The sequence below is a fragment of the Galendromus occidentalis genome, unplaced genomic scaffold (genome assembly GCF_000255335.2).
Source record: "Galendromus occidentalis unplaced genomic scaffold, Mocc_1.1 scf7180000077485, whole genome shotgun sequence".
In the NCBI taxonomy this organism is placed as follows: Eukaryota; Metazoa; Arthropoda; class Arachnida; order Mesostigmata; family Phytoseiidae; genus Galendromus; species Galendromus occidentalis.
The window spans coordinates 557,048-580,413 of record NW_003805473.1 but is presented as its reverse complement, the minus strand read 5'-3'; the positions used below and the strand labels follow the sequence as shown (position 1 = coordinate 580,413).

At 50.7% G+C, this 23,366-nt stretch overlaps 6 protein-coding genes across 6 annotated transcripts; 3 read left to right on the top strand and 3 right to left on the bottom strand.

The window, feature by feature from the left end:
- The first annotated feature begins 896 nt into the window (after positions 1–896).
- On the top strand, positions 897–4,764 carry Gp93 (heat shock protein 90 Gp93). The gene is made up of 3 exons (XM_003745744.2): positions 897–1,062; positions 1,722–1,915; positions 2,232–4,764. Exons 1-3 carry the CDS (start codon positions 1,014–1,016, stop codon positions 4,344–4,346), a joined length of 2,358 nt encoding a protein of 785 aa, XP_003745792.1. The 5' UTR covers positions 897–1,013; the 3' UTR covers positions 4,347–4,764.
- Positions 4,544–6,753, bottom strand: Ccz1 (vacuolar fusion protein CCZ1). The gene is made up of 2 exons (XM_003745828.2): positions 6,216–6,753; positions 4,544–6,058 (listed from the first exon to the last, which is right to left on the bottom strand). Exons 1-2 carry the CDS (start codon positions 6,726–6,728, stop codon positions 4,898–4,900), a joined length of 1,674 nt encoding a protein of 557 aa, XP_003745876.2. The 5' UTR covers positions 6,729–6,753; the 3' UTR covers positions 4,544–4,897.
- Positions 6,754–6,860: 107 nt separating this feature from the next.
- Positions 6,861–7,877, top strand: ND-13B (NADH dehydrogenase (ubiquinone) subunit ND-13B). The gene is made up of 4 exons (XM_003745743.1): positions 6,861–6,918; positions 7,276–7,320; positions 7,419–7,598; positions 7,684–7,877. Exons 1-4 carry the CDS (start codon positions 6,898–6,900, stop codon positions 7,783–7,785), a joined length of 348 nt encoding a protein of 115 aa, XP_003745791.1. The 5' UTR covers positions 6,861–6,897; the 3' UTR covers positions 7,786–7,877.
- Positions 7,878–7,915: 38 nt separating this feature from the next.
- Positions 7,916–9,512, bottom strand: mdlc (RING finger protein mdlc). The gene is made up of 3 exons (XM_003745827.2): positions 9,158–9,512; positions 8,540–8,933; positions 7,916–8,440 (listed from the first exon to the last, which is right to left on the bottom strand). Exons 1-3 carry the CDS (start codon positions 9,255–9,257, stop codon positions 8,017–8,019), a joined length of 918 nt encoding a protein of 305 aa, XP_003745875.1. The 5' UTR covers positions 9,258–9,512; the 3' UTR covers positions 7,916–8,016.
- A 51-nt stretch (positions 9,513–9,563) lies between these two features.
- LOC114828352 (uncharacterized) lies at positions 9,564–10,958 on the top strand. Its single transcript, XM_029112161.1, has 4 exons — positions 9,564–9,763; positions 10,040–10,202; positions 10,446–10,665; positions 10,793–10,958. The coding sequence occupies exons 1-4, from the start codon at positions 9,668–9,670 to the stop codon at positions 10,956–10,958; spliced, it is 645 nt and encodes a 214-aa protein (XP_028967994.1). The 5' UTR covers positions 9,564–9,667.
- Positions 10,959–11,679: 721 nt separating this feature from the next.
- On the bottom strand, positions 11,680–21,162 carry Ubr1 (Ubr1 ubiquitin ligase). The gene is made up of 16 exons (XM_003745825.1): positions 20,935–21,162; positions 19,868–19,951; positions 18,471–18,683; positions 18,020–18,337; positions 17,672–17,939; positions 17,319–17,566; positions 16,746–16,927; positions 16,259–16,590; positions 15,341–16,146; positions 15,048–15,214; positions 14,384–14,953; positions 13,883–14,057; positions 13,247–13,767; positions 12,852–13,126; positions 11,979–12,736; positions 11,680–11,831 (listed from the first exon to the last, which is right to left on the bottom strand). Exons 1-16 carry the CDS (start codon positions 21,037–21,039, stop codon positions 11,772–11,774), a joined length of 5,082 nt encoding a protein of 1,693 aa, XP_003745873.1. The 5' UTR covers positions 21,040–21,162; the 3' UTR covers positions 11,680–11,771.
- Between the last annotated feature and the right edge of the window lie 2,204 nt (positions 21,163–23,366).

Here is a 23,366-nt window from a genome sequence, read left to right as displayed (position 1 = left end):
TACTTGGTTTTCCGGGAAACCTTCGTTGTGCACCTCCAAATCATGAATCGATCTCGATTTTTGCAGTTATCATCGAATAATCAGAAGCCCTTAGGTTCTCGCTCTGATATGACTGCGGCCTTCTGTCGGACTCTCACTCGCCGACCTCGCCTTATAGAATTCCCTCCGAAGGACTGACGGACTATGTCATATTTCGCGCTTATTTTTACGCTCTCGTGCCGAATCCAGGGGTATGTGGAAAACCAACTGTAGAAATCGAATGATAGATGTGCCTCGCGAACGATTGCACCGGGAGACTTTGCCGTAAATTTCGAGCCAGTGATGCAATTCGGATAATCGGACACTCCGCAGTTTCTGATTTATGAGGCCCCAAAAGCGGACAAACTTTCGATGCTTGAAGGACGAAGTACATCGAGTTGGTCAGCAAAGCCTGCGATAGAGACGTTTACACGTAAAAAAAGAGCATGCAGCCTAGAGCTAGAGGGCTCGCTCTTCGAGAAGTACCCACAGACAGAACGATGCTGAGGGAGCGCGCCTTCGTCAAGGATTCGATCAATCAGGTCGGTTGGTCTTCCCTACTGGGCGGACGACGATAGTCATTAGGAAGTCAAATCAACGACCTACGATCGGTAACGTTGCCTTGAGGAACCTGACGACGCGCTCCTCCATGAACGCATCAGAGCCAGCGTCCCGCAGAGGTCCCATGTAAAATGCTCATTGTTGATTTTCAATCGCGCATGATCTCCCCCGGAGGGAGGCTTTCTTCCACGAGGCATGGGGTCGAGGGATTTTTCCCGCCATTTTTCAAAAAGAACGCCGGAGCTGACGTCATACCTGAGCCGTCCAATCAGCACCGGACAAGTACTCAGCTGGGGCCAATGCACCTCGGTGGCTGTGGCATCGAGCCGGCTCGTTGTCATTACTGGCATCTCGTATTCGACGCGTGGTCGTTCACGGCTAGCAGGACGTAGTGTTGCGGGAGTCTCTTTCGGTCCTTAACGAAAGGGTTCACCATGAAGAGGTCGTGGTTGTTGTTCGTCGTTGTACTCTGCCTTTCTTGGGGTAAGTTGCGAGTATATTGTCGAAGGTGTCACGATTTGCAGTAGGAAAGCATTTATTATTGCTTTCGCCCCATAGCATTCAATCACCGGCTAACAGTCGGAGGAAATTTTCCCCGACACTCCCGGAGGCGGATCTATCGTGGGATCGCAAGCGTTGTCTCCCGTCGGGGAGATGACAGCGTGGATCATTTACTCCTCTGCGCGTCTGAATGCCGAGCTCTTCTGGAATATTCTCCGGTCACACCAGTGACACGTCTCTTTTCGATATGCGACGTTCAGACTCGCGATCCCGGCTCCAGTCTTCCTCTGAGCTTTCTTGTCGGAAATTTCTCCGAATTGACCCGGAGCCGGCTTCCCGGCAGGAGTGCCGTCCCGCGGATTTAGCCTCCATCCGAACAATGCGGTCTCGGATCGATAGTAACGCCTCCTCCGTATATGGATCAGGAGCGTCTCCCCCGACAGCAGAGAGCGGAATCTCACGCCTAGCTGTCAAAAATTCGAAACATGTTTTTCCCTCATCCGGAGCGCTCGGAAAATAAATATTCTCTCGATGGCTTTCCCTTCATTTCGGCCGATCCTTCAACTCGCGTATTGCGCGTCGCGAGATATTCACCAGATTTCACGCCTACGTATCCTTTGAGTTCCACCCTCCCGTTCCAGATCCGCGCTACACGAGGGCAGATACAGCGAACTTCGATCCTACTCGGGTGGAAGATGACATCGGTAAGATGGCCGAGGGGGGTAGGACCGATGCCGAGGTTGTCGGACGGGAGGAAGAAGCCATCAAGATCGATTCCTTATCTGTCTCTCAACTGAAAGAAATACGCGACAAAGCCGAGAAACAGGTTTTCCAGGTAAGCTATGATCTCTCGGCAGCCTGGTCAGTTCGTCGGCTGAATTCGTCACCCACTTGCTGTAGGCGGCTGCGAGCCGGGTCACGGGTTTAGCAGAACCTCAGCCAGTCATGCGAAACCCTCGGCCACCAAGAGCCGTGATTTGCAGTTTCCGCTTCTATCCTATGACCCTCGACACGTTTTCCAAGCTGAAGCTGTTTTCAAGTCCAACTCTCGAAATTATATGAGAAATATTCTGCTTGTTGCTTGAGGTCCGCCAAGGATGCTCCGATGATAGGCCAGCAGGAAGCATTGATTCCATCTTTCCGTTTTCTAGGCTGAAGTCGCCCGTATGATGAAACTCATCATAAACTCCCTCTATCGCAACAAAGAAGTGTTCTTGAGGGAACTCATCTCGAACGCATCGGACGCTCTCGACAAAATCCGTCTCCTGTCGTTGACAAATCCTGATGCATTGAAAGCGCTACAAGAACTCAGTATTCGAATTATGGCGGATAAGGAGAATAACGTTCTCCACATAACGGATACTGGAATCGGAATGACGAAAGAAGATCTCGTCAAAAACCTCGGGACCATAGCTAAGTCGGGAACCGCGGAGTTCTTGCAAAAGGTCAACGATGGGGAAGGCAGTAAAGATTTGAATGATCTCATCGGACAGTTCGGAGTCGGATTCTACTCCGCTTTCCTGGTGGCCGACCGTGTCGCCGTAGCCTCGAAGAACAACGATGACGACGTACAACACGTCTGGGAATCAAATGCTTCCGAGTTCACCGTCGCAGACGATCCCCGAGGGAACACCCTGAAGCGAGGAACTACAGTCTCGCTTTACATGAAGGACGAGGCCAAAGATTTCCTGGAGCACGACACCCTCAAAAAACTCATCGAGAAATACTCTCAATTCATCAATTTCAATATTTACCTCTGGTCTTCGAAGACCGTGACCGAGGAAGTGCCTGAGGAAGAGCCCGAACCCAAGGACACCACCGAAGCCCCATCGACTGATGAAGACGACGAGGCGAAGGTCGAGGAGGAGAAAGAAGCCCCCAAAATGAAGAAGGTTGAGAAGACCATCTGGGATTGGGATCTCATCAACTCGGCAAAACCCATCTGGACCCGGAAGGAGAAGGACGTCGCCGATGAAGAGTATAACGAGTTCTACAAGGCGGTCACCCGTGACAGTCAGAACCCATTGGCTCGCACGCACTTCACGGCCGAAGGCGAACTGACCTTCAAGAGCCTGCTCTTCGTTCCGGTGAAGCAGCCGCAAGATTCCTTCAATAAGTACGGTCAACGCACCGACCATATCAAGCTGTACGTGAGGCGAGTCTTCATCACCGACGATTTCCAGGACATGTTGCCGAACTACCTCTCGTTCCTCCGAGGCGTGGTCGACTCCGACGATTTGCCACTGAACGTTTCCCGTGAAAATCTCCAACAGCACAAACTTCTGAAGGTTATCAAGAAGAAATTAGTCCGGAAAGCTCTGGAGATGTTCAGGAAAATCTCCGAAGAGGATTTCGCCAAATTCTGGAAAGAATATTCGACCAACATCAAGCTCGGAGTGATCGAGGATTCTGCAAACCGCTCTCGTTTGGCTAAGCTGCTCCGATTCCCTTCGTCGATCGATGCCTCCGCCGACAAACTCGTTTCGCTCAGCGACTACGTCCAACGAATGAAGGAGAAGCAGAGCGCTATCTATTACATCGCCGGAGGGAGCATGGATGAGGTGAAGAAATCTCCTTTCGTCGAGCGTCTCCTCAAACGAGGCTACGAAGTCCTCTTCCTGACGGAAGCCGTCGACGAGTACGCCATCTCGTCTCTCACGGAGTTCGAAGGCAAGAAATTCCAGAACGTTGCCAAGGAGGGTCTTTCGATCGATGAGAACAAGGAAATTCGCGAGGCTCTCGAAAAGGAGTTCGAACCCCTCACCAAATGGCTGACCGAGACCGCTCTCAAGGACAAGATCTCGAAAGCCATCATCTCCGAGCGTCTTGTCGAGACTCCCATGGCTCTAGTCGCGTCCCAGTTCGGCTGGACGGGCAACATGGAACGCATCGTTTCAGCTCAAACCCACATGAAAGAAAATGATCCGCAGCGGCAATTCTACATGTCTCAGAAGAAAACTCTGGAAGTGAATCCCCGCCATCCCCTGATCAAAGAGCTGCTTCGTAGAGTCGATGATTCGCCTTCGGATGAGATGGCGAAATATTTCACCGAGATGATGTTCGACAGCGCCACCCTCCGCTCAGGATTCCAATTGTCCGACAACGCCCGATTCGCCACCAACATCGAAAAGATGCTCCGAAACATGCTGGGAGTTTCGGAAGAGGCTCAAGTCGACGCAGAGCCGGAGGAGGCCGAATTGCCTCAAGTCTCAAAAGAGGACCAGGAGGAAGACATCGAATCCGAGGAACCTCACGACGAGCTCTGAACAACATCGGCATCTACAACGAAAAAGAATCCCGACAGTCATCTCGACGGATATCCTGAATATCATACCCGGTAACATCCATCAGTCGCCTTTTTCACTGGACGTCGTGGCCATATAGACTGTATATTTAGAGACACAATCAAAGGGTCGAGTCAAGGCGAGAACGCGTGTGAAGAAGAAGTTTCCATGAAGCTTGGTTTCCTTGATTCTTCTATTTCTCTGATGACCTAGTCCCAGGCGGTCAGTCTTCTGCGAAAAACACCGCCGGACGAGGTCGTTGTACAAAACCGGGGTCTAGATTTTGAATATCGATTGAGAGCAAACGGAGAGAAGTTCAGCAAATAAATGACTGGAGCTACAACGAGAAAGTGGTCGCAGTGTTCGCTGGCGACTTCGGGTCAACAAGTTTTATCAAAAAGAATACACTGTGTTCTGATTTCTTTCGTTCGGATGGGCTCGCCACCTTGCATTCGTCCGCGCGCATCTCTCGCTCGTCATTTTGAAACTTGATAAAATTCACATTTCGATTACATAATCATTTAACATCACAGTCAGTCGACGAAGAATATATTCTGCAGCTGAGAATTACACAATCGTTTGACTTCCTCGCTGATCTGGATCAGATTTGCGTTCTTGTGATTCAGCACCACGTAGAATTCACGAGAATCCCAGCTCTTCGCCACAAGCCACCAATCCTCAGAGGTTTTTGCTACCATTTCCCCGTCATTGGGTCCATCGCCCTCGATCGTCATCAGGTTGAGATCTGAATGGAGATCCATTATGAGTCGGAGCAGTGACGACGGAACGTTGAATCCGAGCTTCCTCTCGGCGTGGATCGACGACTTCTGAGCGATGTTCATCCGATTGAAGTATATATACTTGCACACGATGTCCTGCGAACCCTTATTGACTGTTGCCGTCAGCTTTGTATATTGTTTGGAGATGTCGTTGGCCAACGACGTGAGTTCCGGCGCCAGGAATTCCTCGAGACCTCTCGCGAGGCTTGTCGTCAGGTCATTTGGCTCGATCAGCAGACAGACCGTGGCACTCAGCGCTCTGTATATTAGCAACTTATATCGTTCATCTCCCATAAACATGTGCGGTACTTGTTCGATGAAATCAGGGTCCTCGGTTTTCCCGTGCAGAAATCGAGCCTGCGGGAATGCACCGGGAGGACCTTTGAAGGGCGACAACGTCGGAGCCAAGAGTTCCGCTTCGAAAACTCCCTGCAGGATGTTGCTCAGAAGATAATGGTACAGAAGCTGCATATCTCTTTGAGCGAGACCACTCCATACCAATTGATCGTTGCACAGGAACGCTGTGTATTTAACTTCGGGAAAAGTTTTCTCTAGGGATCCCACAAAACTATGAACTTGCAGGAAGGCGGATTTATCCAACGGCAGGAAATGAACTCCCAGGAATATGTCCAGAATATCGCAGTGCTGAAGTTTCAACTGAGGCAGGACCGTCATGAAGTGCTCTCCCAACGTCTTTCGAAGCCCATCAACTCCGTGCGATGACATCACGTCGGCGAGTTTCGCATTAAACGTTCGGAACAGAATGTAGAGTTTGTGTAGGACCGCTTGGTACACAGGGTCTTGCACATCCTCCGCCAAATACTCAACGACCGTTTGAGAGTCTCTGGTCCGTTGTTGAGAGGGCAGATTCAACGTGAGTACTATCCAGTAATCCGGTTCAGCTTCCAGGAAGAGCTGTGGATTGGATTCAAAACTTGAGGGAAAATTTCGGAAAACTCTCAGCGGACGAGGAGATATCTTCCGTCATCGGTCTCCGAATCGTGGTCCCCTCTCAAATGTCGATTGACAACACTGTCAAGCACTCTTGCTTCCAAGAATAAACGGAACTCACCTGACGAGTTTTTTGTGTATGCAGCACTTCACAGGGTTTATGCGGACTGAAGACTTTGGTGAAACTGACGAGACCCTGAGCGATCCCAATGTCTCTCAGTTGATCATCTGAGTCTGTTTCTGGGGGATAGTAAAACAACAGCTTCTTGTCTTCCTCGTCTTCTCCCCGGCCCAGTGTGGGATTGAAGACGAAGAAATTTTGTAGAGTGACATGACTCCGGTGGGGCATGTCGTGGAGAAACTTGTCGCCTCCTTCTCCACCATCAGAGGTGGTAAGTACTTCGGTCCTTGTGTCAGTCCGGCTGTCAGCTGTTATACGAGGGTCGCCATATTGAGAATTCCCACCGAATCTATCCACTTCTTGTTGATGATGATGATGACTGCGGATGGCTGCCGCCGGGCTCCACGGAGTTCTCCAGCGCGCATTCCATGGGAAACCGATCAGATGCTCACTTGCACGAATGAGGATCTCGAACCACGTCGGAGGGCTCGGAGGAACACCGCGATCGGGCATCTACTGATCATGGGTTACGATACCTCGGCATAGATATTCGTCGTTTCTACCATATCGGTGGAAGCAGCTCTCAGCTGTGTGTGGAGGGGAGGCGCTTCTTTTGATCATCTAAACAGCAATGCGTTCATCCGTTCCTGGCCCAGAGAGATTCGGCAACAAAACACAGAACATGGCTGGTGTCCTCAAGAAGGTGAGGAATATCATAACGGATTCAGTGATCTGACGCGGTATCTTGAAGTCGTAGCGGCTCTGGCTGAATCCAGAGAGACCCCTCCGCGCTATCTCCGAAGGAATTGCGGGTCACGCGAGCATCTTCCCGACCCCTTCCATGAGCACCGTCTTCGCTCGAATTCTTGGAAATCTCTGCCACTTGTGTCACTATTCCCGAGAGAAGAATTCGGGAATACTACGGGTAGTATTCTCTATGCTCCGAATCACATCAGGGAGTATGTCCAGGGAGTATGCCTTCCTCACGGGAGCCGAGAGTCAAGAGACTGACACATACCCCCAAGTGATTTTTTTTTAATGAACTCTAATCCCCCCGCAGACGACGGGCCTCACCGGCTTGAAAGTTGAACCCCGTCCTCATAAGGTATGTTCCGTATTATCCATGGAGCCTCGCTAATGGAAGGCACAGAGTCAGCCACTCGACGGGTCGCTCTCGAAGTTGAAGCCGTTCCTTGATTTCAGATACTGACTGCTCTGTACAATCGTATATTGCTGTCGCTAGAGAGCGCCCCGAAGGAGGCCGCTTACCGGCAGCATACCGAGGCCTTAATCAAGCGAAACTTGGAGTATGTCCTCACGGTGAAAGACATCGGTAAACTGGAGGAGAAGTTGGGATACCAAGTGGAGGAGAGCATCAAACTGGTCAGTACTCGTACCATCCTGCCAATACCTCCTGATGGGAACCGTTCGCAGTGTGATCGTGAAATTCAATTTTCATTTTCCGCAGGCCGAGAACGAATTGATGCTCGCCCGGCGAATGGCACAATGGAAGCCCTGGCTGCCCCTGGAGACGAAACCCTCCGCCGATCAGTGGAAGTGGCCCCTGTAGTGTAATGCGTTTCCTCTCAATGTTGTTTTGTCGCGAAGTAAAGTAGCTGCCGAAATGTTAATAAATTTCTTCGAGGCAAGGTCCTCAGATGAACCCGGTCTCTTCCGTAGGATAGGGAATTCCCATTCTGACGCGTTTCAATCATTTAATGGACATTTCACTTTATGTACAAAAATGAGTTCTCGTTCTCATTCGGACGAGTTCTCGCTCCCGTATACAGATAACAGATATTCAAGCGGTTTGATCCCTCCGCTTCTTGAGCTTCTCTTCCAGCTCTCGGGCCGCTGTGAAAGTTCCTCCCGTCTGTTTAGCGCACACGAAACAGCGACTCGACTTCTTCAAGTTATCTAGCGCGCACTTCTTGCAGAAATAATGTTTGCATTTTGTCGAAACAGGCTCAACGAAATCCTCGCGACATATGAAGCACGCGAAGGGAAGGTCTTCTTCATCGGAGGGAATGCGATATTCGTCGTCGTCGTCTTCGTCATCGCTAGCCCCGTTTTGAGCTCGTTTCTTGTGTTTCGCGTCCCACTCTCGATCCAACTGCCACCCGTGCTTGTAATCGCTGCGGTCGTGCATGAAGATGCACGAATCACCAAAAGTGCAGAATCCCGTCTCCTTGAAGTCCTTGCAGATGTCTGGCTGATAATCCCATCTGGAATTTATGGAATGCACAATATAAGAGATGAAGGAAGATTAGCGGAGACAGCGTCGGTGGGATCTGCCTTGTCCTGGGAAAGATTGGCCTGCTCACCGTACTGTGCTGCGAATATTTGTTGGAGCTCGGAGCGGTCCCTTGACTTTCATCTTCGCGGCACTGCCAGCAGCAGAGTCCTTTTTCGTTATGTACTGGGTATAGTTGTTGATCCCTCGATAGACTCTGTCATCTTCCTTGCCTTGGAGGTCTTCGTTGACCTTCTGAGCTCGTTCGAAAATCGCTCTCGCGTCCTTGTCCAATTCGGTGTCGATTTCTATGGTGGCCGTTGCTCCTTGATCAGATGGCCCCGCTCTCTGCTTGTTCGACGCGAAAGAATGGACCACAGATTCTTCGTCCTGCTTCCATTTCTTTCTGTTCGTATTCTCTGTCACCAAGCCGCGCGATTTCTTGCGCTCCACTCTTTTCACCGACGATTGCTCGCCATCAGACTCTGTCGCGGGAACAATTCAATACATTAGCTCACGGGAGAAATTCATATGAGTCTAGACGTTGGGAATTTGGGGACTGGTCTGGTAGCCCCCTTCAATCTAGAGCGGAATCCCCTTCGGCAGTTCCCCGAAGGAGTGATCAGAAGGAGCCCCGGACAGAAGACAGATCTGGAACTTCTGTGTCCTTAGTTCGAAATTCATTCACATGCAGAGTATTTTCACTCACCGTCTGACGATTCTTTCCTAGTTCGGATGCCGCCTCCTGGACGAGCTCGAGTCTTGAACAGTGAGCTGCTCTGAGCTGGCTTGGAACTTTCTTCTGACATGTTCAGCTTCCAACGCAGCTCCGAGTGAGTGGATGCGGTGTTCTGAGTTTTTGATGCGTCGATCTCAGGCGAGGATTCGGGGAGTGGAGAGTCCTCGATCGGGAGCTCCCCCTTGGACTTCGGAATTCCGAGAGAACGGGTAACGATGATTCACCTGTGGGCTCCGCAAGCGGGTTGGACAAATCAGCGGAGAGCCATAGAATCTGCAAAGTTCCGAAGTCGAAATGCGTTTCGTCGCGCTACCTGCAGTGTTATGATTATTTCTCATTCGAAATCCCCTAGTTCCATGAAATAATTTTAAATGACGGAAAGTCTCGCTGCTCAGCTGTGGCGACTGACAGCCTTATCTCAAGTTTGAAAACTCCGAATCTCCACCGAGGATGTAGAATCTGAATGCAGAGTGTAAGATAATGGACAATAAGCGGAGAGATTCGGATGAATCGCTAACGTCGGCGACCGAGAGCGAACTAGTCGCGCAGGTCAACCGACTGTCAACGGCGATTTTGGTGAGCTATCACGCGCTTCAGACGTTTCGTAAACTTTCTGACCCCCTGCTGACAGCGGACCCGTCAGGTGCCTCGAGCTTCCTTTGAGTGGGTATCAAACCTGGCTCGCTCAGAACTATTGTCTGGCGATCCTGAAGACTGGGTAGCTAGTCACAATGAGGGTCCCCAGCCATGCGTTTGCAATACTATGTACTAATGAAATATGAGGAAGAGATCACCGCGAGAGACTCCCAGTCTTGATTACGCTCAGGAGGGTGCCCTTCGTATTTTCTATAGGGAACGAATGAGAACGTGACAATGCTGAATGAACGTCTCACCGAATATCAAAAGGTCAGTGAAGAAGCTCTCCGAGAACTCCAGCGTAACATGACGAGCCCTCGGATCCTGGAGTCGACGCCCCGAGTGTCCAAAGGAAGTCACCGCGTCAATTCACCCCTTGGTGAGTCTGTGTATCAGGGTATGATAGCCTACTACAGCAAAAATTCAAATTCTCGCTCGCGGGAACCTCCGGCGACTCGAGGGTCTGCGAATGTTCTCTCGAAAAACAATGCCGGCAGGGATCTTCGAGCGTTGTTTCCGGGTGATATCGGGCTTAGGGTCGAGATGATTTTAGGGGATCTCAAGATCGGTCGACCCAACTGACGGCACTGTGCATAGTATGGAACAGGATCTGACTCCACAGATAACAGCCCGCTGCAATCCCTGGTCTCGGTCCTTCGAGAAAAAGACTTGACAATGTCCGTAGTGCAAAAAGACAACATGACTCTTCGAGAACAGCTAGAAAGATTGCGATACGACTTGGAAAAATCACGGGCCGAAACCCAGACGGAGAAGGAAAACCTGAAGCGATGGCGACGCATGATCATCTCGCAAGTCGTTATGAATATCGCATCTGTCAATCGGTGAGCCGATCTTCCAAAGGAGCAAGATAAGGAACTCCTCGTGAATATCCACGAGCCCGGCCGTGTGGGCAATCATATCATGTACTCGCCAGAAATCGTCCCGAATAACTCGATATTTCGGTTCTAGGCTAATCGAAACCAATCGCACTATTCCGCCATCGCTCAAAGAGAGGCTTCTCTCTGAGAGACACCCGCAAGCCGATATCGTCCTGCAGCTAGCGGAGCTCTCCTCGAAACTCCAGTGGTTGTGCCAATTTTCAAATAGTTCAGACATGTGTTCCCAGAGACCCTAGTTACATCGGATACCCTCCTCACTGTAAATTACGAATTATGACTGACGACTCGGACATCCGACGTCTAGCAGGATGCTCATAAGAAGCACGGAGCTCGATCTACAGCGAAAGTTCCAGGAACCCTCCATTGAGAGATGCTCTGTATGAATGAATAGTTGTGCCTTGGTCTACGATCTCAAAAACGCTCTGTATACATCTGGACGTGTTCTTCTCTTTTCGACAAACAGGTCGCTCCTCTGAGTGTTTTTCCGACACGGATTGCTTCCGACGATCTTGAAAAGTCTTGCTCTCCTCAGGTCCCTTTTGGAGGGAGGTGAAAAACGCTGTGAATCCTTCGCAAAGACATCCGAGTTGTATCGATGAGTCAATCAGGCCGGCCCCTTTCAGAAGTAGTTCGATTTTGCAACAAGCTTAGGATGCGTTTATTCAAGAAACATACATCGGTGAATCCACGCATCAATGAGGTTTAATCTCGCTAACTCGATTGTTTCGCGTCGGTCTCCCCGTGATGGGTGTATTCCGAGGATTGGGGTTCGGAGCAGTCTACGCTCGTCCGCCACCACTCATTATTGGTACGAGTTCCGTCGGTCGGCGCAGAAAATGATGAGTTCGGACCGGTTCCTTCTGACTGTCTCCAGGGTATGAATCTCTACGGGGTGGGAACCTTAGTTTTTCGAGGCCTCGTTACGTAGATCCCGCAAAAGTTCTACCAGGGAGAAGGCATATATATATTTGAGATATGTACGTATGTCATCCCATCCATATGACTCGGACCTCGGAGATGGAGACGGATGATAGTCCGGTGTTTTTTTTTTACATCTGAGACCAGTTCGTTGAGCTGAGGTTAGCTGACGCTTCCAGGGCATGGGCGACCTGGAACCCAAGGATGGGAGATCAGATTCTGCTCGCTCGGCGGAGCGAGCTCACAGGAGCAGCTTTTATTTTGATCCGTGAGGGCGGAACCCCGCACTCCCGAAACGGCAAGCGGAGGATCGATCTAGAATTCCGGATATCACTCACCTGCTCTGGCACTCCATGGGTTAACCATACTTGGTTCAGCTGCATGTAGGCCGAGGAACACAAAGAAAGAGGATTCCCCCGGGCGAGACCAGGATCGGTCTCTCCGTATTCATCAACATACGGCGGCGTCAGATAAGCGCCCTTTGAATCACCAACGAGCAGCATGACTCGACAGTCTTTGATTCTCAGGAAAACTCCCACTCCAGCCGAACATTTGGCAGTGTGAGCCACACAAGCACCGACACGTGCGTTGCCTATGGTCGTCTGACAACAGTAGCTCTGAGAGCATAAAACCGCGCCACAGACGAGACACATGGTCGGCGTTCGGACCTCGTCCCCCAAGATGTTGACTTCACCGTCGGAACTCGGACAAGTCAGCAAGGATACATAGTTTATGAGTTCCGAGTAATCCGCCGGCAGGGAAATTAACGAATTTACTTGGAGAGGGTAAATGGGCTTCCAGTGCGATGTCGCCAGATGGAGAACTTTCGGCTGGCGAGCCCAGGACAATGCAAGTTCTCTCAGAGGGCGACATCGAAGAATCGAATCCAAATGTTCAACAGAGAGCCCGATGAATGAACAGAGGCTTGTGGGGTCGTTTAGATTGTTATTCCTCATCCATCCGCTGCATTCTTTAGGCGCGACGAAATATTGCAGAATCGCGGTGGCCCTCAAGAACGGCACGAGGGCGTCCATGACACGAGCTGCCGGCGGAAATCTGGAGTTGGCCGACAGTCCGGCAGCGAGGAGAACTTCACCTGAGGGAAAGGGAGGGGGTTCTCAGAATTCTACTCAACAGTTTTCTGCTGAATTGTTTTCATCGGGGGAGGACATCGCAGCTGGTCATTCCACTAAGATGAAACTTGACGTTACCCGCGAACTCGTTGACGCGAGCTACGTCGATTAAAGAAGTTTGCGCTGTCGGCTCTGCTTCAGGTACTTCTTCCTGCTTGTCCATTTGCAGGTAGAGCGAGATGATTATTTGGACCATGTGTAAAGCAGTGACGAGCGACAGCAGGTTTTTGCTCAGTGAGAACGTGTCGTAGTCGGAGATTCGATGGAGTGAGAAGTGCAGAAGACATAGGAGCCCAAATGGATCGATTTCCAAGATGCAGGAGTCAACTTCGGTTTGAGGTAGGAGAATGCATCTGCGAAAAACACCAGAGTCCTTTAAGTTGTGACCTTCGGAAGATCAGGTCCGATTCTTTTCCCTCCGGAGGATAGGCCGAAGAGCCCCGCGAAATGAGTTCCTTACGGGAAAACCTCACCTCAGAGCTTGTAGGCAGTCCGAAGCGACGTTCGAACCATTGGTGATTCCCATCAAAGACACAACTTGAGTAGCCTTCACCATATTCTCCAAGCAGTAGAGTTTTCTCGAGGATATATCAGCCAACAGGGCTTTGTCTTCTGAACGGATGCACCATTCGGTGGCTTGGATGGTGTACGCCAGCGTCCACGCAAGCGCGAGGAAGGGATCGTCTTCGTCTCCCAGGACCACTTGACTCGTGGCCTGCACGAAGCGGTGCAACATCATTTCGGCTTTGAGGGGCAACATTTGTCTGTTGTCCGGAGCGACTCCATCGGCAGGCCTCCACAGCTTCCCTCGACTCAATTCACTAGGTTCCTCCGTCCCCATGGGCATTGCGGTATCAGCAATCGTCCTCACGTTATCGAGCCACTCGGAGAGAGTTTTTTCGGGAAAAATTTGAAACTTTTCGTCCCTTTGGCACGGCACCAACGGGATCACTGTGTTGGAGAGACATTCGCAGAGAGGACACAGGAATTCGCCCTGCGGGTAGAAGAGACAGCTTCAGTCATCGGTCGAGGCGAACTCAGAGACGAGTGGAGATTTTGGTCATGAAAAAAAATCGGAGTATCCGGATGAAGCTCTCGACCCGACTAACCTGAGCGACGTCGAAACTCACGTGACGGCCGTATCGAACCGGCCGTCGGCGTTCTTTGGTTTGAACGAGTTCGTAGAAAGCTTGCCAGCAATACGAATGCATCACGTGGCCGCACGTGGAGATGTGGGCTCCGCCGCGTAGGTCAGAGGGCGGGAGTCCTCGTCCCAGAGGTGCACTGAAAATCACACTAGATGGAACAATGTTAACTGGAGGTCGCATGCATCGGTGGAGTCGCTCCCCATTCATCACATTGACTCCTATCAGGCTGCATGCTCATTCATTCAGAGTCGGGATGCTGGATTCATTCATCATCATTCATCTTCTATTCGATTCGCTGATTATACACAGAAAATGAACGAAGGACCTCTTCCCATCCTGGGGAGCAGGGGACCTTCCCCCTTCGCTTGTCCGTCTGCCGGAAACCACTCACGCCCATCACTCACTACCAGGGATCTCGAATCGCGGGGGCCATTCATCCGAAACGGAAGACCGTCAACCAACCTTTCGGCCGGATTATCCCGGGCGGACTTCTGGAGAACAGCTGATCTTTGGACGAAAGCCGACACGACGAGGCTCTTCTTGGCCTGCACGGAGACGAATTCTTCTTCTCGACACAGGATGCAAATGAATTTCGGTTTGTCCTCCTCCTCGTCTTGTGGCCCTTCTCCGGTCTCTTCGAACATATGACCGTGCACTTGCAAAAAATTATTCTGCTGGACGGACATGGCTGCCATGATTTTCGCTCGACGCGCCGCCGCGAGCTCAGCGTTGCGTCCTCGTTTGTTGCGTCCACTCGAGTCCTCCGGCCCAGCTGTCGTCATCGTGGTATCGCTGCATTCCCCGCTCGTCGGGACGCTGATCCTCATTATGATGTGATTCAGGAGCGCCAGCAGTGAAGGACTCGCTTCGAGCTTCCTGCTGGCCGTTTCGAACATTTCTTTCATACCCTTGACTCGATCGAGGAACTTTTGACCAAGACTTCCGCGTTTAACTTCGTCAAGACCAACTCCGACAAGATGGAGAGCTCTCTCCAGTTGTGCGTCAGAATACAACGGCGAGCTTTCGTGGCACCTACATGAATCGAAACGTTCGATTTCAAATCAATCCGATTACAGGAGTTCGATTATTATTCGTTCTCTTGGAAAGAAAAATTCACCCAGCTCACCGGCGTAGGATAACGTCTAGAACGTGTTGGAACACATCACAGTCTAGAATGTTGAGGATTGGTTTGAACTCAGGCGAGAAGCTCGGGAGTACAGCCGGAGGGCAGAAAGGAGGCAGACCGGCGTTTTTCCTTCTTTTGAGTTGAACTTCTTCCGCTTTACTTTGCTCCTGAGAAAAAGAAACGAACAGCTTGATCGATTCGAGCAGAGACGGTCTTTTTGGCCGTAGCCACGCGGAATTCTCCTTGAGATGGAATCATACGCGGACGAATCCGCGGTGAAGATCTTCACCAACCTCACGGCTATAATGGTAGAAGAACGGATTGAAATACTGGTAGTATTCCGGTTTGAGCTCGTATTTCCCCATGGCGTTCGAGACTCGCTTGAAGGTGGCGATCTCTCTCAGAACTTCTTCTAAGACGATTTCCATCGCACTGTCATCGTATCTGGCCGGCAACTGCTTCACCAGGATGCTATGCGGTAACGGCTCCATGCACAACAATTGAATGATTTCTTTCTTGACACGGTCCGTCTCGGTGACTTCGCCGACACCCGGAAGGTGACGTTCGGCGACCAAATACAAAATCAGCGAGAGGAAATCTTCCGCCAACGGGCCCGACATATCCGGCGATCCCTCGACGGGGGTTCGGGCAGTATGTGAGTTCACAAACCAGTGAAGCAGATCGAACTTATTCAGGACGTGAATCAGGAATTCGTTCGGATTCATTTTGGCTGCGCAGTATTGCAGTAAGGAAATGTCCCGGTCGAAAGTTTCTGCCCGCAACCTGAAGTTCGCGTAGAAGAACACCTGGTTGAGTAGCGAGTACCCATTGCGACGCCACATTCCTGCCCGGAACTGCGCGACCATGACTTGCAAACGCAAGGGTTGTTCCATGATTTGGATGAGCGAAGGTTTGTTCTGGATTTCGAGCTGATGGGAAAAGTAATCCATTCCAAACTTGAGCGTTGAGAGGAGCAATCCAGACAAGAACCGCGACAGTGGAAGATGAACAGACATTGGTTGGGTTGACACATCGTACTCGATGCACGAAACTTCCTTCTCATAACAACCAGGCAACGAGCGTTCCACGTAAGTTACGTCTGTGAATGGAGAGGAAAGTCTGAGAAGCGGCCACAGAATCGCAAGATGTCCGTCGATGATCCAGGATGGAATAGTAATCTAAACGCGTTTTTTTTCGCAGGAGAAACTCACGACTGCAGCTTTTATCCGCGTGGACCAAGTGGTCGAGGGTTCTCCTTATCGCTCGAATGAGAATGTCCTTATCCATCTCGCACCATTCGAGTAGAATCGACAAGACTGGACTGAGCTTCAATTGAATATTTATGCCCGTCTCCCATTCGGCTTCGAATTCCACATGCTGACCAACTTGGCGGACCACAGAATCCATGCACTGCATTTCCGAGAGGAGTTCGAGAACACATTCCAAACCAGATGAGAAACTTTTCCGCAGCTTGTCACTCCAAGCTTCCGTCGGTTTCACGTAGAGAAGGTATCTCAAATCTCCGAGAACAAACTGGGAACGCCTGGAAGCAGGGATAACCCCAGATCAATCGAGAGCAACCCACGCACTCGGTTCAAACCAATTGAGCTCCCGAGATTTCAAATTGAAAATTATAGTGATAGCTATTGAGCGATCGATACACGTACAGATCTACATACAGTAAAGCTCCGAACTCACTTGAAACTGGTACTTGTGTGATTCCTATCGAAGGCTAATTTGCCCGTGGTTTGATTTTTGTGAACCGCGCATTCTGACAGAAAAGTGCGCATCAGAGCCGAGAGCACTCCATCTTCCGCGATAAGGGTGTGTGCTACGCTGACAACGCTGAATATTTGCACCGATAAGCTCATCACAGACATCTGCAAAGGAAATCCCCTGCCTTCAGGTTCCGCCAAGCCATGGTACTGTTTCATAGACGCGGGTTGAGATGTGAGTACAAGGTGTTCATCGCTCCGCCAGAACGTATGGGACCGTTGAGCCTCGAGGCGCAGAAACTGATATGAGTACGTGCTTGAGAAAAGCATGCGAAACCATAGAATATAAAAAGTCACACCAAAAAGACCGCTCCGGTCATCGAACTCTCATGCTTGCTCTGAAATTGCTCGTGAGAAGGATGTCGGTTCGATGCCTCGACGGAAATCAACGGTAGCTCATCGGCGGCAGCACGGCGAAGAAGAACACCGAGCAAACTTCAAACTTCTCTCATGCGCGAAACCGGATCAATATCTGAGTCTTGAGACTCAAGCGTACCGTATGTTCATGATCGTCTGCGATGAACTCCTTCATCAAATCGGGATAGTCTCTAGCAAACATTTTGGCAAATTTCAATTTGCTTTCGGGGTCCATAAGTATGCCATTAATGATGAGTTGATGCCACAGCTGGCGTGCGCTTTTCCATAGTTGCGTATCGTGCCGCATCACGCAGCGGACCAACGGGTAAATATCAATGGGACTCGTGGGGACGGTGATGAGGACGTGACCCACGATACGTGCGAAAGCTGCAAGTTGATTCCGTTTCAAAATTTCGCGTGGTTTACACTCCGTTCATCGGTCGAAGGTTCAGGGTGCCCAATCTGAGCAGAGACATCGTTCTCAGAACCCACCTCGAAGTTGCTTGCAGAAGTTGTCGATCCACTGGATCGCTCTCGCGGCGAAAATTTGATGAGTAACTAGAGGCACCGTCATCACAGCAGTCCTGAGAGGTTTATTCCCGTTCCGTCCGGTTGTTCTCTCGATCGCATTTTTCACAGCGTAGCATACCGTCCAACTATCGATCTTGATCATTGAGCGACCTTCGCGATCCACCGTCGCTGCGTACTCCATGGCTTCTCTATCGTCGGCCTCGATAGCCCGAGACAGAGAAGTGATCACCTGGGGGTGGGAGATTATCGGTGAGCCAGAAGCTCAAGTACTCGGGTCGGATATCGATTTCAAGGCTAGAACCTACTGACCTGCTCGTAAGTGTGGGTTTCATCGTTGAAAAGCATCATTACGTAAAGACCTTTCTTCTTTGTCACTTCAAGGTCGGTCGGAAGCTCCAAGTCTTTATTCCAGGTAAGTAACTGATACGCGTAAATGAGGACGGTTTCGGCGACGAGCCGCAACCGAGCCTGCATATCTTGTGGTACAACTTCCTCGTCGACTTTCAACTCTTTATCATGAATATCGCAGGTGGGGGCTTTCTTCCACGCTTCGCGGTCTCCACAATCACAATATCCGCCGCCCCGAGAAATATTCATCTTGTATTTGTGCTGGCCATGTTCGGACGCCTAGGAGAAATGAGGAATCGTCAGACATCCCTACGATAATGTTACTTGGATTTGACGTGAGCCAGGAGATCGGAAATCAGATCGACTTGATCGAGATGTTGTGGGTCGGCTCATGAAGTTGTGATGCACTCACTTTGAAACAAGCGGCGCACATGACACATGTTGGATCAACCCCACAATCTCGGCAGGAATACGTCGGTTCTCCTGCTTTGAAGACGCGTCCACAGAAAGACGGGGGGCTCTCTTTCTGTTTCAAGAGCTTGACAACATTGCTGGGTTCTGGTGATCCGGTGATGAACTTCTCCAATGTTTGTAATAATGTGTAGTTGATTGCCTGCTCGTCAAACTGAAACATGGAAATCGGAATTCATGAATTCAGCCAACAGATTTCCCCACCTCCTCTCACTCTCCCGCTATGCGCGAAGCAAGACGTCGATTCAGGTATAGGGCCGACGGAGTTCAGGTGTGTTCCCCGCGATGAATTCGTTCGAGCGTCATGGCTCATTACTAGAGTTCCTGAATTTCGGACAGTTTATCTATGTCGATTCTCCAAGAGCGGCGACCGACGCGACGACCACATCGACGAGACGATTGGCTCTAATGACTTTCCGGAATCTTACCCGCGATGGTAAGATGTGAAAACGCTCCAATAAGGATACTGCGTTCGAATCTAAATGTGATTACTCGAACATTGGGGAATTAAACTGTTCAGGAGCTCTACCCGATAGTCATTATAATCGTTTCTGTACCGCAACGGGATTATTCCTCAGCAGCGAGTATGTTGTCCGGACAGAGAGACCGCTAAGGGGGGATGCGCTCAGACGAAATTGAAAATAAACGCCGATTGAAACACAACGTTGAGATGCTCGCGTCATTTTCATATCAGTCTGCATCGGCGCTCTCGAGCGCAACGTTCGCGTCATACTGAAGATCTCGGCGGATAAGAGAGCGCGATCGTCGAAAGTCCAAACAAAGAGAAAGTCTTGTACAGTTCCCTCCTCCTTGTTAGTGAACGGGCCGTGCTCTCGATGACCACGACATTGGAGAGTTCACGACCAGCGCGTAGAAGCTCGCGGCAGTCGTCTCGATACTCAAAGAACGACAAACAGGCAGCGGGCGATGTATTCGTAGAGCCAGATGTCGAGCTGTCGCGGGCTGCAAGAGTATTCACCGAGACAATGGGAACGGGAGCAAATCCAGAGAGCTCTCGCTGGAGCTTTGGCGGTCAGATCTGCGTCAATCCCTTAATCACACATCATTCGTTCGGTTCCGGGCGCGTCTACAGTGCCGCTTCGCTTCGAGAACCCGGAAGCATATTCTGTGTCAGGGAACGATATCTTGAATGCATGACACGCCTCGCCGACCAGAATTGAGATGTTAGAGTGAACGAATGAGCAGACGCGTTCACAGGAGGAATCCACCCATGATAAATCGAGTGATCGAATTTCGGCCATCTAAATCCGATTGCGCGCATTGCTAGTTGGGACTAGGGGGTTCAATCGATGCAAATGTCCCTGTCGTGTGACTTACCCTCGGGCTCAGACAGCTGAGCGACGGATTCAAAGCGAACAGTTCCGGAACGTGATTCGCCCAGTGGCTTCGGAAGTCTGAACTCTGCAATTCGAACGTCCTTGGTTACCAATGGTATCAAATCGGCCCATCATCCTCTGAGGTAAATTGTTGAGGATCGGATATATATCTGCTGCTGTTAGACGATATCGGTTTCCGGATGCTGTGAGAGATGGATCTCCAACCGATCGAGCGATGCTCATCAGGCGAAACTAGGAGGAGGGATCAGATCCCTCAGGTCACACGCCCTGGCTCATCGCCGTATGGCTGTCATGAGATCCACCCCTCAAGTCTGACGGATGAGCGGTCGGTGGTGATTCATTTTGACTCCGATCACTCATTTTGTCTCCAGTATTCAACAGTTACGCATTTCTGGAAGGAAGCGCCGCCCAAGAGATAAGCGAGAAGCCAAGCTCGAGCGATGTTTTGATACAGTCGATTATGTAAGGACGTGCTCGGTGTTTTGCCAGCGCCAACAAACAATGGAATATTAACAGCTGGATTGCGGCTGACCTCTCGGTCAGAGCGCCAGCAGGTGCTCGATCGCTCATTGAGTCGGCTTCGAAACCAGTGGAAAGACCGCTTCTGGAGAGCTCATCAGCTTACGCGACTTCCACTAACAAGAGAAAATGCACCTGACTCGAAATCCGACGAGTGATCGAAGAAAGAGAGCGAATAGCAAGCCAGGCGAAGGTGATCAATTCTAGTGAGCGGGTTACTTCGCCGCCACCTAGGTCTGACATGGAACTCATAGGCTCAAAACCAGTGTCAGAGGAGAAGCCACAAAGCACTGCGTTTCGAAACTCCTCACTCTTTACGATATCAGGCGGAGATTCTGATTTTCCAGTCTGACAATCGATTTCGTCGTCATTCAATGGCGACCCGTAGACTCTATGCATAGAGCATTCACGCGAAATTCCTGGACAATCATGGGACTGCGAAGCTTCCTCCCGATCTCGGCTCGGAGTTGGGAGGCCAGGCAGCATCCCCGAGTCGGAGATGGGGTTTCCGGAGAAGTGACTACTCACGTTCAGCTGGCCATCTTCGAACTTTTTGCTCCAGTCTTCCCATATTTCCCTTAGCAGCCCACCACCAGCCAGGCGGGGATCGATGTTCTCTTCAGGGGCTAACATTCCAACGTGTAACGAGTGTATGGCATGGACACCGGACAATTTTTAGAAGCAATCCGTTGATTTGGTCAACAGCGCATATGTAGCTGCGGCTGCTGCCGATCGTGGTGGTGGCTGCGAGCTAATGGTCTATGGTCTGCGGCGGCTGCTTTCGTCTCTTCGCTCCTCTTCTCCTATTACGCTATTGCCGCAAGACCGAGAATTCGGCTCATGACCTTGTGGGATCGTCCGCTGTGCTCTCTTGAGGTCCGGAAGTCTCATAGGGATACTTTATTCCTTCGGTTTCAGGGAATCTATCTTGGAAACGTGAAAGAAAAACATTTGAAAACACTCTTGAATGGAATCTGTTGATGAGAGAGTGAAGTCGGTGATGTCGATGATCTCTGCGGTTGAATTGAACAAGACCGGGCGGTCCTCTCTTCTCTACCATCTGAACTCTCTTCTATCGAAATCGCTCAGCTCTTCGGATCAGGTTCGCGATCCCAGCTGCGACACCTTATATCCTGTCTCCGGGCGTCGAATGACCTCGGGGGTGGATCAGCACGTACGATGCCGGGGGACACGGGGCTACGGGCGCGGAGTTTCGTTGGACTTAGTGATGGCCTGTGCGCTGTTCAACTGACTGTCCCAGTACCGAGACCCTGATCGCGCTTATGTAGCGTTCCAGAGTGTCAGTCATCTCCACCCTTCAAGAATTTGCTAAGAAACCCAACGATTAACGATGACCTGCGGGGCGGTCATGAAGACCGTCGTGCGCGCGAACTCAGAACCAACGCCCCCCTTCGATTGCTCGCCGAAGCTGACCGTTTCCACCTGTCTGATTACATCGATTTTTCTCAGTCATTAATTCGGAACGCGGATTGATAACCAGGGAATTGGAAAGCTTGTACTGGCACACAAGATTGGTTAGTGAGATAGGGTCGAAGGCAGTAGGGTCGTCTCCGCTGTCGCTCAGCGTCACCAAGGCGAATTCGTAGCTCAGCCACCACACTCGTGAAGAATCGAAGAAGCACTCGGGTAGAGTTTCCACACGACAGTGTGTTTATTGATTGAAAGGTTGTTTCTTATACTATTGTCTAAGAGAAAGGGAAGCCTATGTTGAGGCGCCGATTCGGCACCCCTTCTACTTGATTGATGAGCACACCCCCGTACACTATGGGTCCCCATGATTAAACACTGGGCTCTCACGAGCCGAGCGCTTTTTCGGCACTTGTGGTCGTGCGCAAGCGTATGCGGAGCCGCTTTGATTCTCAACTCTGTACTGTTTCGCAAACCGGGGTCCAATGAGACCCGGATGTAGTTTGATATGAGAATCCGAGATCGGCTGACTTCTAGCTAGCTTCTCCTGAAGACGGCTCAATTCATTTCGGATGATTCCGTCCCGATGACAGGTGGTTCGAGGCGAATGTTTGAACGGTCTTCCAGAGATTGAAGATGCGTCCTCGCGGAGTGACTCGGAGGCATCGCTATCTATGTTTCTCTATCTTCAACACGGATCGATTGTGACATGATGTCATTCGCGAAGTTTCCTGGAACGCTCGAGAATCCTTCGCATAACCCACCTCATTGGCGACGCGACGGGTCCTCTCGGAGCTGTAACCGACGGCAGGCTTCAAGCGGCCGAAGGCTAGCTTATGGTCGCTAGCTTTCATCTCCTTCATTTTTGGATCGACGGCGCGGCGCGTACGATGAACCGAGATACCATGGTACACATAAGCTGATTTGAAGCGGCAGGCTTGTCTGCCGGACTACTCGCGCCTCTTCCTCTAGCGACGAAGCTCTCCCCTTACGATGTCGAACTGCATGTTGAGAACAAGATCGTATCTTCTTTTGAATGTTTGAACTTCCGGGTTGGTCCGATGGTTGGCCCGCGACTCATTCTCTCACAATTAATCGTCGATGCGTCGAGCACATTTTCAAAATACCTGGGATCCATCGACTCTATCGCATACCTCAACCCCATGGAGTCAAGAGCTGCCCCTTTTTTCGGACTGACTTCGATAAGAAAATATGGAAAATTTCCACGGGAAATCGTCAGCCCACCCCATTCTCTCTCGCTCTGGCATGATGTCACGGAATGTATCAGGAAAATCGAGAGATTTAGCATCGAGCAAGTGCACCCTCAATGAACAAAGGGATCTCCAGGACATCGTTCGATGAACGATCTACAGGATGTGAGATACGGACAAAGCGTAGGGATATTTCCCATAGGACGCCAGCACCGATTTACGGAGTCGGAGGCGGAGCTTGGATGCCGGTAATCATTGATGGATCACCGGGAACCTTAACTCTCCGTTCTCCTCAATGTCATCAGCGATCGATCCCGTCAG

Excerpts from the sequence above, each read along its gene's own strand:
- Gp93 (XM_003745744.2), top strand. The coding sequence starts at position 1,014 with ATGAAGAGGTCGTGGTTGTTGTTCGTCGTTGTACTCTGCCTTTCTTGG. Across the intron at positions 1,063-1,721 it reads TGTACTCTGCCTTTCTTGGG|ATCCGCGCTACACGAGGGCA; the intron begins GTAAGTTGCGAG and ends CTCCCGTTCCAG. Across the intron at positions 1,916-2,231 it reads CCGAGAAACAGGTTTTCCAG|GCTGAAGTCGCCCGTATGAT; the intron begins GTAAGCTATGAT and ends TCCGTTTTCTAG.
- ND-13B (XM_003745743.1), top strand. The coding sequence starts at position 6,898 with ATGGCTGGTGTCCTCAAGAAG. Across the intron at positions 6,919-7,275 it reads TGGCTGGTGTCCTCAAGAAG|ACGACGGGCCTCACCGGCTT; the intron begins GTGAGGAATATC and ends ATCCCCCCGCAG. Across the intron at positions 7,599-7,683 it reads TGGAGGAGAGCATCAAACTG|GCCGAGAACGAATTGATGCT; the intron begins GTCAGTACTCGT and ends CATTTTCCGCAG.
- Ubr1 (XM_003745825.1), bottom strand. The coding sequence starts at position 21,039 with ATGTTAGCCCCTGAAGAGAACATCGATCCCCGCCTGGCTGGTGGTGGG. Across the intron at positions 19,952-20,934 it reads TCGAAGATGGCCAGCTGAAC|AGTTCAGACTTCCGAAGCCA; the intron begins GTGAGTAGTCAC and ends TTCGAATTGCAG. Across the intron at positions 13,768-13,882 it reads TGAGTTTCGACGTCGCTCAG|GGCGAATTCCTGTGTCCTCT; the intron begins GTTAGTCGGGTC and ends TTCTACCCGCAG.
- mdlc (XM_003745827.2), bottom strand. The coding sequence starts at position 9,257 with ATGTCAGAAGAAAGTTCCAAGCCAGCTCAGAGCAGCTCACTGTTCAAG. Across the intron at positions 8,934-9,157 it reads TAGGAAAGAATCGTCAGACG|AGTCTGATGGCGAGCAATCG; the intron begins GTGAGTGAAAAT and ends TTCCCGCGACAG. Across the intron at positions 8,441-8,539 it reads AATATTCGCAGCACAGTACG|ATGGGATTATCAGCCAGACA; the intron begins GTGAGCAGGCCA and ends CATAAATTCCAG.
- Ccz1 (XM_003745828.2), bottom strand. The coding sequence starts at position 6,728 with ATGCCCGATCGCGGTGTTCCTCCGAGCCCTCCGACGTGGTTCGAGATC. Across the intron at positions 6,059-6,215 it reads ATACACAAAAAACTCGTCAG|CTCTTCCTGGAAGCTGAACC; the intron begins GTGAGTTCCGTT and ends TCCAATCCACAG.
- LOC114828352 (XM_029112161.1), top strand. The coding sequence starts at position 9,668 with ATGGACAATAAGCGGAGAGATTCGGATGAATCGCTAACGTCGGCGACC. Across the intron at positions 9,764-10,039 it reads GACTGTCAACGGCGATTTTG|GGAACGAATGAGAACGTGAC; the intron begins GTGAGCTATCAC and ends TATTTTCTATAG. Across the intron at positions 10,203-10,445 it reads CCGCGTCAATTCACCCCTTG|ATAACAGCCCGCTGCAATCC; the intron begins GTGAGTCTGTGT and ends CTGACTCCACAG.